Source organism: Etheostoma cragini, chromosome 1 (assembly GCF_013103735.1).
Source record: "Etheostoma cragini isolate CJK2018 chromosome 1, CSU_Ecrag_1.0, whole genome shotgun sequence".
NCBI classification, from domain to species: domain Eukaryota; kingdom Metazoa; phylum Chordata; class Actinopteri; order Perciformes; family Percidae; genus Etheostoma; species Etheostoma cragini.
This window is the reverse complement of record NC_048407.1, coordinates 32028669-32043898: the sequence shown is the minus strand read 5'-3', so window position 1 is coordinate 32043898 and position 15230 is coordinate 32028669. Positions and strand designations below refer to the sequence as shown.

At 41.4% G+C, this 15230-nt stretch overlaps 1 protein-coding gene across 1 annotated transcript in view; it reads right to left on the bottom strand.

The window, feature by feature from the left end:
- Positions 1-242: 242 nt before the first annotated feature.
- Positions 243-15230, bottom strand: part of adamtsl5 (ADAMTS like 5) — a 32944-nt gene continuing 17956 nt past the window's right edge. Inside the window, exons 5-13 of the mRNA XM_034887923.1 lie at positions 14653-14707; positions 14170-14297; positions 10995-11118; positions 8883-8969; positions 7625-7788; positions 5370-5565; positions 1810-1932; positions 1140-1211; positions 243-826 (exon numbers count right to left, since the gene is read on the bottom strand). Of these exons, the coding sequence (XP_034743814.1) occupies positions 492-826; positions 1140-1211; positions 1810-1932; positions 5370-5565; positions 7625-7788; positions 8883-8969; positions 10995-11118; positions 14170-14297; positions 14653-14707 (1284 nt within the window). The 3' untranslated portion in view covers positions 243-491. The remainder of the gene's footprint in view (positions 827-1139; positions 1212-1809; positions 1933-5369; positions 5566-7624; positions 7789-8882; positions 8970-10994; positions 11119-14169; positions 14298-14652; positions 14708-15230) is intronic.

The window sequence follows — 15230 nt, the reverse complement described above, 5'->3', positions numbered from 1 at the left end:
CGCGGGGATTGTTTTTGTGTTGGTTTAAAGAAAATATCAGCCGAAAATGGCACTTAAAAACATGTCACTTTGTTTAAGTGGTGCCTTTTAAATTGAATTCAATGTTTAATTTGTTCAATAAAGGAATGTTAGAAATGATTTCCTTTTGGTTGTTTTAAATCCAACAAGGCCTTTGTTGTATTTTAGAAGAATACTGAAAGCAGCAGAAATGCAGAACTAAGTACACTTTAATATTTAAAGTTTATTTATCGCAAGTAATATCCTTATCGTGATTTTCAACAACAATATTGAATATTTTCATCATATCGTGCAGCCCTACTTCAGAGAAAGGGACGTGTCATTCCTTGTTTCCTTTCTCTTTGCACGATTTTCTCGCATCTTTCCCGTGCTTCCTCGGTGGGACGGACCAAGACGCGAGGAAGGGAAGCAAGGCAAGGAGCAGGGAATGCAGTGTAAGGGAAGTGAGACTGAGCCAGTGTTTGCCTCTACACTCATCCCGTCAGCCCTGCCGGCTGTCTGGGTCCTCTGTTGCTGCAGAGTCTTTCGAGCGGACGCAGCAGCTCGTCCTCTCTGGGTCTGTACGGCACCACGTAGCTCTCCTCCTCTAGCAGGATGCGGTTCAGCGTGTGCTCATAGTTAATGTGGCGACGCACCATCAGTATGTACTGTTTTCCCTCCTCCAGGTGGGGGCAGTCACACACATTAGGGACCCACAGGAACTCGCGGTGCTCCAGGCGGAAGCCGTTCCGGTACGTGTGGATGATCTGGACGTCATAACGCGTCTCCTCGCCTCTGTACAGCTTCCCGAGGACTCGGGCCCGGAAAACTGACAGGAAACAAGAGACAATTTTAATGTGCAGTGGCTTAGGAAAGTTTCCATAAGATCATTTCTCAATGCAAATCGAACCAGCCATTAAGCTAACTGAAATAACACCATGCCAGTCTCTAAGTATGGTGAAGGGGAAAATAGGTGTCCTTAAAAGGTTGGATTTTCCGTAATCTTTTTTAAAATTAAGGCATTAAGATCAATTTCCAAAAGATGTTTTTTTTTATTTCTTATTTTAATCAACTTTAACACGGGTGTGTAAACGTTCTCAAAGCCCTTTTGAAAGCAGCAAAGCTACAAGGTTTCGACTCACCAAAGTCCTTCTGGCAATACTGTCTGTGGCGTTCCCTTCGTCCTTTAACTCGCCGACATTTCCCACAATGCCCTGCAAGATAAACCGAGAAGAAACAGGCTCACAAAAATAGTCAGGATATCATAAAACATACTTAAAAGCAGTGTTTCTTAGAAGGAGGTCCGCAGTACTTTGGAGTACTGCAGGGGCTACGTTACATTTTTGTCAATGTTAATAAAAAAAATCATAGTTGTGCAAAAATAATTTCACACCAATGAGTGAATTAAGTTATTCTAAACATTTTAAATAGTAGCATTGGTTTACAGTTACAACCATGTTATTTTAGTTATAGTTATTTAATAGTAAGTAGTAAAGCAGACACTGATGGTGCAGCGCTGTATTGTAACTCTTTAATTAACTAGGCCTTTTTTACCATATATCTTTTGCGCTGGTCAAGGTATACTTCAACAGAAACATGGGGGGGGGGCACAGTTATGAAAAATTGAGAATCAATGACTTAAAAAATACTGATACCTAATGTTGACAAATGTGCATGCTTGCTTGCGTACTATGACAAGGTTATACAGGTATTTTCTGAAATATCTGAGCATCCCTTTAAGGATTATTAGCTTGTGGTTAGCCGGGCTTAGCTTGAGCGGATGGGTTTGGTTGTAGGAAACGTGGAACATACTTCCAAGCGAAGGTGGAGGCAGGAGGTTTCTGTGGTTCTCCTCCCGCCGCTCCAGGCGGGGCGGGGGGGGCTGCCGGCGGTTGTGCTGCGGAGATTGACGGGGCGGCTTCACTGGCCTTATAACTAGTAAATTTACACACACACAAACACACACACATACACACACACAGTGTCAGCCATGTTGTCAAAGTGAACAGTAATGAAATTATTTAAAAGCTCTTTTTGTTGGATTTGCACATATCAGACATTAACCATGTTAATGGTTTAATTATGTATGTAATATAAAGTAATTGAAATTTTTATTTTATTTTAGCTGCAGCATTGCAACATGTGCACTGACACGCATCATGTTGTTGAAGCAGTTGCATCTTATCCACGATTTGTTTAAATTTCTTTCAATCATTCAGCAGCTGCTCCATTTCTATTGTTGGACAAAAGAATTCAAGCAGATTTAGGATCAACAGTGATGATCACTAAACCTTAAATTGTGGGACTTAACTCACATGAACACAACAGACACAGCTGGTTATATATTTGCCACATTTGAAAAATTAAAAATGATTGATGCATGTTCATAACCCCCCCCCCCCCCTAAAAAAACACCGGAGAACAAGTAGAGGAAGGGCTTCTTCCAGTTTGGTTGTTAACAACATATTTCATGTTGTGTTCTGGCTTTAAATAGAAATGTATCAGTTGTTTGGTCCCTGTTTGCTTATGTTCATGTTCATCCCCAGCGAGCTGAAGATCTGCAGTTACAAAGCTCCTGGTTTCAGTTAGTGGCCATGCTCGACAAAGTACTGATGAGAAACTCCTTCTGTCAAACATAAATGATAAAACACTGAAGAAAATGCAGGTGCACAGACTGGAGAAAACAGGAAATTCTTTGTTTGGACTTATTGTTCTGGTAGTAATTTTACATTGTGGATTTAATTCAAAACCTTGCATTGATTTGTTATAAAGTGCCTGTCTTTCAGATCATTCTAACCTCATTATTAGAATAATTACTGGACTTGTTGGCTCTGTCTAGATTACAGAGCGTGGTCTACACCTACTCTATCTGTAAAGTGCCTTGAGACAACTCTTGCTATGATTTGATTCTATAAATAAACTTGAATTAAAGTTGAATTACATCCCTCCCAACATGAAAAATCATGACCAGACTCAGCGACTCTAAAGTCCACCTCGTTACCTAATAATCAAACTATTTATTGCAACAACAAGAGTCAGATTGTGCTCCATCGGCTGTAAAGAATCTCCAGAGAGTCCACTTAGATTTATAACAGTATTGGATATATTCCGACAGAAGTACTCAGGCTCCCTTTGCAGATTTTCATGTGAAAGTGAGTATTTAGGGAGACATTCAGCAGATGTGTACTGCAGGCTTATCGCGAGAGATAAACCAGCTGCGTTCCTCAGCTTCAGCAGTTCAGCCTGCAGATAAACACTTTTAAATCAAATGTGAACTGAAGCTGGGTCCTTTTTAACTCATGGACCAACACACAGGTGTTTCCACTTTTTGCGCCTAATTGAATCTCCTCTCAGGACTTTGTGGGCGTGTACAGACAAGTGATTGATTGACTTTTCCCTCGTTCTCCTGTTAGTTGTACTTGTTAGCTCATTCTTGTTAGTAATGACAGGAAACACCTGTGAGGGTGTGCAGGGATTTCAACATGACCAAGATTACCAGAGGTTTTGAAACACTATGTGGAAGAAAAAAACCCTCACTGGATTCTAAAACTTCCAAAATATCACAGTGTTGCTGCTGCCGAGTTGGGGTCAAACTCTATTCATGTACAGGCAATAAAACACACTCCCACACAGCTTATCTTAATACTTCTCTCTTACAGGAGTCAGTCATTCATCATCTACCAAACCTGTGTCAGCTGAAACTCCGTTGACAGTTGTAGGGACGCCAAACACAGATTACTCAGGTAAGAACAGCCTGATCCCAAAACTACTGATAATGACAGGCACATCTGATTAGCTCCAGAAATCAGATCTATAATCAGATTACTCCAAAGGTGCAGCTTCTCCAGGCTCCTGCTGCATTCACAGTATCCACAGGTTTAGTATTTCCCTCTTTACCCCCTAATATTTCCCACGGTCATGTTGTAGAGTAAAGCCAGTGAGGAACACCTTGAGGATAGCGTGTTAAGGTGCAAGAGTTTTGGACCACCAGTGCAATCATTTAGCTCCAAACAGCTTGGTTTAACTCTTTTGTTTTCTTCCCGTCAAAAACACTTTTGTTGATTTTTTTTGTCAATGTTTTTGATTTTTTCTCATGTTTTTGTCCCTTTTTTTCCAACCTTTTTAATGCTTTTTTTTCAATGTTTGTCACTTTTTGGACGTGTTCAACTCAATGTTTGAGTTAGAAAAGCAGAAATTAGGAATTATTTAGACTAAAATTAAAGAAAAGTATTTTGATGGATAATCACAGACTGGAATATGTCAACTTTTACTCAATACTATTTCAAAACCTCTTCAATTTTTTTTCAAATGCTATAAAATTGAATGACGCCCCAAAATTAATGAAAGTAGAGATTTGTACTTGGCAAAGAGCGTTGTGTGGAATCAATCATGTTATTTTGGGGAATTAAAAAGAACATTAATATATGAAAATGGATCAATTTGACCTGAGGAGAAGATTGTAAACAATATGACAGTTTATCTCCATTATCCAAACCACTGTGTTTGGAGGTAAAACTGAGATTTATCTCTTCTAGTAGTACATGGGTTCAACGTTGTCCTCAGATCTCAACTTAACTTGTTGAGTGCAATGTTACTCATAATGATTAAAATGATGAACAGCACTACGGAAATAACATCCAGGTTGTATGAAACTGGAATTATACCTTAATGTTTCTGTTTTTGAAGTTTTTAAACAGAGGCTTCATTACCGTAATTAGGTTTGAGGGGAACACTGAGAAACTGCTGGGGTTAACTGCATTTACCAGGCATTGAAACTGAAAACAGAACTGTTTCGGTGAACAAACACAAGGGGCTGTGTCGGTAGGGGTGTGTTGCTTCACGTACAATACTACCCAGGATGTCCAGTTTGAATAACAGATCCATGAGTTTGATGGCTTATCAAACACCAAAACTAAGAGGATTTAAAACTCTGGTAATTATCTATAATGACAATCATTTTGTTCTCCATTTCAATGATTGGCTGGGAAACAGTTGACGTTTATCATAAAAACAGTGGCCTCAGTGAAATGAGTGAACACTAATGTCTGCCAGTTTTTACAGTTCTTATCTGCGATTGGAGTTTTAACTGACATGAGGATGAGTAGATAATATGTTAACTGAGATTTTTGAAAATTAAAGTTGCAGTAAGCGATGCTGCGTAAAGAAAGTTGATATCTAAACTCAACGGCCAAACAAAAACCATCCCCCCTTCAGAAGCTCCGCCCCCACCAGATTCACAGATAACTAATGGCCGGTACATTTACATGCGCAAGAAAAGCGCAAGATAACCGAAATCTGGTCAAAAAAGAGGAAAGTTGAAAGTCGTGGATAAAGACTAAGGGTGGTATAATTAAGTTGGAGGCCAGACTTACACCAGTGGGGTCGGGTGGTGACAGGAGGAAGCCGGGTGGTGGTGGTGGTTGTGGTGGGGGGTTGATCCCAGGGGAGGTAGTTGGCAGTGTGGTAAGCTTGACGCAACGGACTCCTCTCCCCATGGTGGAGGGCGTACTGGCCCGGTGGCAGCCAGTACTCATACTCGATGCTCGGATTTTTGCCTGTCGCCAGCACCTGCACACATGGACAGCATGGAAACATCTAGACTGGCCTGGAAAAGTTTTGAACCATTTTTTTCTGTTATCATTTGCCTTAAAGTGTAAATCCAGTCAAGCCATCTTTATTTATATGGCACATTTAAAAGTTGACCCAAATTAAGTTACAACCAAGGCAAATGGTTCAAGTCTACCTCCATACATAGATTGACAACATTAGGGCTACTGGGGCGGCCTCTAGCTCACCCAGTACGAGCGTTCGCCCCATGTTGGCTACATAAATAAAAAGTACAAAACAAACAACAATACAAAATGTGATAAAGAACAGCTCACATGTTAAAACCAAACTCAAGTAAAGAAGCAGGTAGAACCTTAAAGTGCAGTGTACAGGGTCAGCATTTATATAACACTGAAGTCAAATTACATAGCGTATAATAACATTGTTCAAGCTCCTAGAAACATCTTTCTTGGCTTTACAGACACATTAACTATTTCTCTGTAGACAAAAACAATATTACCACAAGGCCTTTTTGTGTTTAGAGCTTTTGATCATACTTCATCTAAGCTTGTATAGTAGGATAGGGATATCGCAATCAAGATTGTTTTGGCGCTGATTGTGAACAGAGTCCTTTAATACTGGGTACCTGCAGAAAAACAACCACAAGAGTGATTTCTCAACTAAATCTGACTTGCAGAGGCGCAAAAACACGACAAAAGGTTTTGGTCTGTCTCAAGTTATTCATTAATTTAACGTAATTGGCAACAGCTGAGATAGCCTGTTAGTGCCGGTTGGAAATGAGAAGCTACTCCCCAAACGTTTTGAGCACTGCTCTTTGCTCGTAAGAAGAGAAATAACATATCCGTGACTATTTAAGCTATATTAATCTGTGTATTTAAATGCAGAATAAAACCGTAATGAAAGGTTTGGCATTTGAACAGTTTCATTTTAGCCTATACAGATCCATTAAAATATGCCCAGATCAGCTTAATATCTCTATAAATTGAAACATCAATCAATAAATGTGTCATTCTTTTATCAAATGTTTTTTTAATTGCCAAGAATTAATTTTGAATGTGAAACTAATTTCTGTGCTCAACGGAGCGTTTTGGGAGGAATGGTCTAGAATTTGTCATTCTACCCTTGTAGGGTACACATAAAGAGTTAGGGTAAAGAGCGTAACTTAACTAAAGGAGAAAACGCATGGCACTTAGATTGATAACACATTTTCCAAAAATTGAAGTAAAGGTTGCCTTAACCCTTAGATTTAGGGCTACAAGAGGAAAATTGTAGAAAGCCATGAGTGCTGTTATATTCATACTTGCTATGTAGAAATGAGACAAACAGTACACAGTGTTCCAACCACCATCAATGTTTTACAGAACAGCGGACTAACAGTGTTCTTACCGTATCTCAGGAGGAAGCAATAGTTAACAGCTGTTTGGTAGCTGAGCCAAATACCTGCACAGGGCCTGAATAGTAACCATCAGTTATTAATTCAAAGCTGATGCTTTTATTACCTTGAGGCGAGCTTAACAATAAGCAGTATTTACCATTTTATTGCACAATGTGAAAGAACAATGTGTGAATCTTTTATTGGTGTTGGTGCCTGCGTGGCTCAGTGGGGTCCTACTGGTTGGTTGTGCTGAAACAGAATTACCCCAATGGCCTCAATAAAGAAGCTGGTTTTACTTCTCAATGGCTTCACAGTGAAGACATTTATTGCATGCCTGGTCATTCAGGGAGGAGAGGGATTCCTCCTCCGTTGCTCTTCCTGAGGTATCTTCCTTTTTTCCCGCTGAAGATTTTTTGGGGAGTTTTTTCTTATTCAAACAAAGGCTTTAAGGACAGAGGGTGTCTAATGCTGTACAGATTCTAAAGCCCCTTGATTGAAATATGTGATTTTTGAAAATGGGCTATGTACTGTATCTAAAATTGACTTCAGTTGACCCTGCAACATCAACCAAAAGTCAAGAGATTTCCTGCTCCTGAGACCGGATGATTACTAAACGGTTCTGCTCCAGTAACTTTAGAAACAAAGTTGTAAAGTTTGTAAACTAAAGTATCTTGGAGCACTTACCATTAGATGGAGGTCTTCCTGGGTGGGTCCTGGTACCTCGAAGCTCTCCCAGGTGTCTGCCGAGCGCCGGTACAGCAGCTTCGTCCCGGCTACATTGTACTCGCCTGGAATGCTGATCTTCCAGTTACCGTTGATCACAAACTGGGAGCGACCGTTCTGGAGGGCTGGATGGGGGATGAAGGTAATGGGAAGGAAGGAAGGAAGGAAGGAAGGAAGGAAGGAAGGAAGGAAAAGGTTGGTGTTATTCAGGATTGATAAGTCAGTCAAATCTAACTAAAATTGAAGGCTGACTATCTGTACGTCTGTCCTTTGATTTTCTTGGCAATCGTTCATCCGATCGACTTCACACTTGGTATATTGCTGAAGGAAGTACACTGTTGAGTGCGAGCTCTTGAGATCAACACGACATACCTGTATGTATTAATAATGCTTCATGTACACACTGTGTCGCGTATTAAGAGTAGACCCCTATTAACTGTCACATTGCCAAATGTCATGCTGGGTACAGCTCACTCTCCGTCGCTCGCTGCATGACATAACTGTACTGTCCTGTAATCTTTACAGGAAATAGCCTGGTCCCAAGTAGCTAGCTGTTAGCAAATACTGTGTATACTCCAGCAACTGAGTCAAAGCAGATGTAATTCTCACGACCCGAGGAAGCGCAGTGTTGTGTGTAATGTTCAGCTACAAATAGCAATACCGGAGACCAAGCAATCAGCTTGTTTTGAACGGGCACTGCACCGATGTTTCTAAATGTCAACAATAAGCTCTCGATAGAAGTGGGCCATGTTGAAGTAGAGGCAGGCTATCAGAAACGGAAATATGCCAGTTGGCTATGTATGGCAACTGTCTCTCCTCAGTAGTGGGAGAGGGATTTTCCATGACATTAAATGGAAACAAGTAGCTTTACCTGCCTTGAGCCAGCGGTCAGATAAAGCCTTTACGAGCGTCCCTTTCAAGACCACAGCGTGTACCATTTCGGGGCCCGTTTTATTTTGGTCTCATAAACAAGGAGGAGAATAGATGCCCTTGGTTACTGTGTTGCCTGGGAAAACAGAGTAGGACCAGGGACCAGATGGGACTGCGGAGCCCCTCCTGTCTCTGGGGAGAAGGAGTAATAGTAAGTCTACGAATTACTTTGAGTGGCTGATTTACACTGCAGCTGTGGGTCTTCTGCAGGAAGCTGAAACTGATATATACGGCGGCCCAGGTGTCCTGTATGTGCATGTGTGTGTTTCTGTAACCGGCTGAATCTCACCTAGATAATTCCCGCTGTTATCAGTGACTCGGATGTGAGTGGCTCCTGCTGGAATGATGGCCACTTCGTTGTATCCAAAAGGCCCGCCTGGCAAACAGAGACACTCAGTGAGAGGCTTGGTTTTAATATGAATTTAATTATGAGTTTACTTCACATGATTAAAGGAAACGTTAGATTTTTACAACCCTGGGTACACATGCTACACTAAAAACAGCTTCACCAAAGCGTGAGGCCAAATAGGGAAACGCCTCAGATGACTTTTAAGATTTTACAAAGGTATTTAAAGTTGTTTTCATCTAAATGAAGAAAATTGTGTTAAACCATGTGCCAAGTAGGTGTACTTAGACCTAGGTCTGCTCACAACCTGCAGTACATGCTGTGGTGGGTGGGTATATGATCTTTGAAAAGTGCATGCATTTTCAGCAACAGCTCTCTTTACATTTTATTGTACAATTATTACAGTTCGGTGTTTTGATAAGTACCTTTGAAAAGATAGCTGCAGGCCTTACCTTTGTCCTATGCACTTAATGTGCCATTTTTCCGCAACGAGTGACTGATATCTTATCCGTTACTCGTTAATAATCTGGACGAGTGATGAGATAATGATGTTCTGGAGAAGAGATCTTGCCAAATGGTGATATTGTATCACAACGCTGTTACAAAGTCTCAATTGTCTGTCATTATAAAACAATCAAAATCCACGATGTTAGTATTGATTAACTATGATAATTGGTTTACAGGATCGGTTTATGAGCTCAAAGGGAGACAATTTATGAATGCGCCAAAAGCGCACCCATTCATTACAGTGTGATATTACACTTCCAAGAAAAAACAAAGAGCTCAATGGTTTCCCTGCTGATCTGGAGTGAAAAGCAGCCGCAGGATGAACTCCATTCATTAATGTCGGCCTCTGAAGAGCACGTATCTTTTGTTGCCCCTGCAACCAGTCTCGGAAAGGAACTATTCACGAGGTTCCTCTGCAGGCATTTAGACTCATGAAGATGTAGTGCTGGGACTGAGGTTACAGAGTTAGACAGGCAGCGATGAGCTTAAAGCCAGCGGTATTTGACCTGGTGAGATACCATGTCATACAGCCCCCCTCCATCAGTAGAGAAAATCTCCCAAGGCAGTTAGGTCGCCAAAACAAAGTGCCTATTATTAGCATGTTGTCTTCTTGCTCAATCCGAGCCATTCTGGCTGGCACTTTGCTCTGCCTACCCACAGAGCTGTGGGAAGAAGCTACTGTTACAGAGCCCGGTCCCGAGCCAAGTCTCACGCCAGAGGTGTTGGGTACTTTCTTAGCCATCCACAACTTTACTGCTGCATCGCTTCCTGATTTCCAAAACTACGGAGCGGCCCGGGACCCAAATCCCAGATTCTGCATAGGATTCCTCCTCACCTGTCCCAACTTAGCTTTAGTTCCAGGCTGTAGAGAGTTGTTGCATAGCTGGAAAGTTCACAAATCCCACAACATCGCCTCCACCTTTTCTCTCTTGCTGCTGAGGCTGTTTCAATAAAAAAAACTTGTTTGTTGGCAAACCAAATAAATAAGTAACCTACAAAAGCACCTACGAAATGTGCTTTCGTAGGCTCTTAGAGCAGAGCCCTTTCTGCCAAATTCAGCTGGATTATTATTATGATCAGTTCCTTGACCGAGTTGTCTCTGACTAAAGTGTACACAGTGAATGCAGTTGGAGCAGTGCAGAGAAAGTTGTAGTCCATGTACAGAGGTATTTGCATGTGCCTCTACCAGCGTAGGTAGAAAACGTTTTGGTGGCATTGAGCCAAAATGTCATTTGCAGCCCAAAGTACTCTGTGTTCCTCCTCCTCCTTCATGAAAACTTAACAACTGTTATGTTGGAGGACATGTTAAGCTGATTTTCATCCTGGAAAGCAGCCAACAGCTTCTGTTTGGCATAACTATTTCCATGTTTGTGTGTGTGTGTGTGTGTGTGTGTGTGTGTGTGTGTGTGTGTGTCAGTGCATGTGTTTGTGTGTGTGTGTGTGTGTGTGTGTGTTTGTTTGTTTGTTTGTATGTGCGTACAGTAGGAGTCTCTGTGTGTTAGGTGTGTTTATGTGTGTATGTATGTGTGTCTGTTGTGTGTATCCTACCTGCCTCCAGACCGTTGCTTTGGTACACACTCTTGTGGTGCAGGCAGGTGGTGTTTTGCCCTCCACACACCATGCAGGCGTCCTCCTGCTGCTTTGATCCAAAGATGGAGTCACAGCCGGGCTTCTGTATGACACACACACACACACACACACATAAATATTAAGGAAACAACAAATTGATCAGGTTGGATGTCTCTGCCAAAACTTGTTTCTCTGCCAGCGTGTTGACTTCGCACTCCGACTTCACACATTTTCTGAGCGGAACCCTGGCAACCTCTAACCTTTCTTTTATGTTGAGTCTCTGCTGTACAGCTACCTTAAATCCTTCTGCCATGATCCAACTCAATCCTCTCTCTCTCTCTCTCTCTCTCTCTCTCGCTCTCTCTCTCTCTCTCTCTCTCTCTCTCTCTCATTTTCTGTTTGCTTCTTCCTTTCAATCGTCTCTTTCTAACAAACGTTTACTTTTGGATACAGCTGCAGCTGAGGGCCTTGAGAAGGGAGGACCGGTCTGGAGAGTTGTCTCTGTAAAGCTTAAAATGTCAAAGCAAAGAGCACCGAGGATGAGCCGCATGGTTTAATGGTTTATGGCGTGTGGAGAATCTTGGAGCTAGATAGATCTACAGCGGCCGCTTTCTTCTCGGGCCTTAATCTCGCGCTCTGCAGAGTAAACCAATCAACAGAGAGGTTACCAGGCAAGAGAGCAACAATCTAGGGGACCTACATAAAAAAGCCTGTGTCTGTGTGTGTAAAATAGGAAATGAATCCTTGGTGACAAAGTAGCAGAGTACACGAGGGCCCCACTGAGGGACACTGTGACCATGTTAGCATACTGATGTTGGATATAGGAGCCATGTATATCATGTATGTTTATAGCTCATTTCACCTTTTATGTCAGTTAAGATTTCGCCACGGTTGGTCTATTGTCTATTTGTATACCTGTGCACCTGCATGGAGGAAGGTAGAGAGTGTTTTTGGCTTCTTACATTTTCTGTTCCTCCAGATTTCACTCATTTAGAACAGATATCCGTTGCCTTGGGCTTCCTTTGTGTTGGCATTTTAACCCTCATGTTGTCTTTGGGTCAAATTTACCCGTTTTCCTATATCAATGTTCTTTTTAATTACCCAATTGTAATTCCCCAAAACAACATGATTGATTCCACACAACGCTCTTTGGCAAGAACAAATCTCTACTTTCATTAATTTTGGTCTGTTGTATTCAATTTTATAGCATTTGAAGAACAAAGTGAAGAGGTTTTGAAATAGTATTGAGTAAAAGTTGACATATTCCAGTCTGTGATTATCCATTAACATCCATTCCTTTCATTTTAGTCTCAATAATTCCTAATTTCTGCTTTTTTAACTCAAAGATTATGTATAATTTCCAACAAATGAGATTTATTGACCATAAATTCAAAAAATAACTGTAAAACTAAAGTCAATAAGTTAGTGTTCCGTAGTGTTGAAAACGTAAAAGAAAAAATGGACAAACACTGAAAAAAAGGGACAAAAATGTTAGAAAATGCTGTGTGCAGTAGCCAGACTCTCCTCCAGCGCCCTTTGGAAAAGGGCCTGGCAAAGCGAGACTTGAAGGCATCTCCCGGAGTGGAAATGGCACGTCATATACTTGTTGATTGTTCCCTGTCTCAGCCTCTTAGTGGCTAATGCTAGTTTCAAAGAAGTCGTTAAATTAGCATTTAGTTCATAGTGCCTCAGTAGGGCTGTTTACTGTAAACGGACCAAAAAACATTTACAGGGTTTAAACTGTTGGCTTGAGAAAAAAATATGATTGGAACGCAATCCCCCTTTGACACTGGCAATGGCATCTGTCATTTCTGACAAGACAGTGGATAGAAATCATTCCCAGATCAACATGGCAACTGCAAATAAAAAAACACTTTTTGTCACTACAAAGTTAGCGTTGCATCTATTGTACAAATGTGCTGCGTCCAAACCAGCAATGTGTTCTGTAGTCTGATCTCAGTTTGTGACATGCAGCACTCTGCTCCAGCTGCAGACAGCATCTGCTTCCAGTTTCAGGCCCTGTGCGGTTCTGACCTCGAGAAGCCAAGTCAATGGCCAGTAAATCCACTTATTTACTCTACACGATGGCATGCACAGATACAGATACACACACACACACACACACACACACATACGTATATATATATATATATAGGGGTATAAGTGGCATATGACGACGTGTCTACTGATTATGACACATGAATTTCATTATATTGCATGTGCTGCAGGAACCGGGGGACAAGTTCATTTCCAACAATCCCCATTTGATGAGGTTGAAGGGTGAGAGGGGTTAGCAGGGGACAAGCTGCGTATAGTACCGGGACTCTGGCCTGTGTGATGAGCAAAACCTGCAGTCCACACTGATGAGTGCACTCTGGCACAGCATTGAGTTCAGTTCTCCAGACTGGTCAACGTCACTCATACTACAACAAGGTGGGAATGAACAGAGAAACCGCATCAAGCCCCATTCTGAAATCAACGTCAGGCAAATAGAAGTCGGAGGACATAAGTCAGGTGTCCAGGTTCCTGGTTCCAGTTTACGCTTTGCAGAAACCTGATAAGACATTGAGCAGGTAAATCCCTGCCCTTTACGATTATGGGTCAGTTGTGGAGGAATTTGGCAACCATGGTGCTGTGTTTTAATTTGGCGTGCCAGATGGTTTGTTAACAAACACTTTCAAAAAAATCATCGCACACCTAAAGGACGCCCGTAGCTGCCAGTAGCTCCTTGCTGGATGCTAATTGATGCGGTAAGCTGGTAGTTCCAACACAAATGCATTACTTGAAGCCTGACAAGAGAGATTTCGTGTGAAATGTGATCCCGCAATTCTTGCATGATCTTGTTATATCTCGAGAATCCGGATGCCGGAAATCTGTGTTTTCGGACCAAACTAGTGGAAGAAACCTTTTTCCTAGAAACAAAGTTGAAATAATTACACTTCATGACTGTTACATAAAGCAATCGATAGTATCGTTAAATTATCCAGCAGACTCCTGTGTTTATATAATGAAGATTATAAAGAATAGCCTTAAAATAAATCTTTGAAACAGGAAATTTAAAGTGTGGGAAAAAGCCAGACCTAAAATGCATTAATGCAATATGTAAAGAAAACACCAACACAAACACACACACAGTAGTATTGCTGCCACTCACCAGGCACTGGCCGTTGACACACACCGCTCCACCCTCCTTGTTGCAAGCTGTGCCATCGAGCACACGGCCAAAGTTGTAGTAGAAGTTGTGACCCAGGGCCAGGCAGCTCAGTTCACAGGGGTTGGAGCCTGGCAGGGAAGATCTTCAGTCAGTGACTCATTACTTTATTATGGAAAAATAGGCGAGACAAAAGGACAGGGAGGGAAGCGGCTGAGAAACAGAAACACGCAGGAGGTGGAGAGGTGGAACTGCAAGAGAGCAGAGAGGGAGAGGAGGCAAGAAAACTCGCAGATGTTACAGAGAAAACTCATGACTGTGTGGATTAAACACCTAGGAGGACCTCACACTGGACGTGAGTACCATGGCAGCATGGAAAGTTTCCCACAACTGCCATAAAACAGCTAAAGTAGCTGTATCACAAGTAGCTAAAGTTACACATCAAGGAGACAGTAACACGCTTAAATTCTACTTTACTCCCATTACCATGTGACCCTAAAATCACTTGCGTGGATGAAGCAAACTTCATGAACCTACAAGCCTGCAGAATGAACACATGTGAAACATCGTCGCCTAGATAAAAACCCAATGTAGCGTGGAACCATGTGCCTCCCTGCTGTACAGCTCACTGTCCACATCTTTTTTTGGAGTATATTTTGGACTTTAGGTTGTACTGGGACTTTATTTTAACGTTAGAAAGCTTTATCCTGTATGCATATCGTCAGCCAGCAGCGGTTTTGCTACAGTATACCATTTCTTTCGAGGCAATCCCTTTAAAGGCCCCATATTATCTCATTTTCAGGCTCAAACTTGTATTTTGGGTTTCTACTCGAACATGTTTATATGCTTGAATGTTTAAAAGACACATTGTTTTTATTAAAGTGTCAGACTAAATATACATTCAACTTCAACTTTTTAACCTAAAGGAAATTTGATCTGCAGCAGGCATCAAGTCACATTAAAAAAATAAAATGTATAAATATATCTCTATATATATAGATATCTATATATAGATATCTATATATATATATATATATATATATATATATATATATATATATATA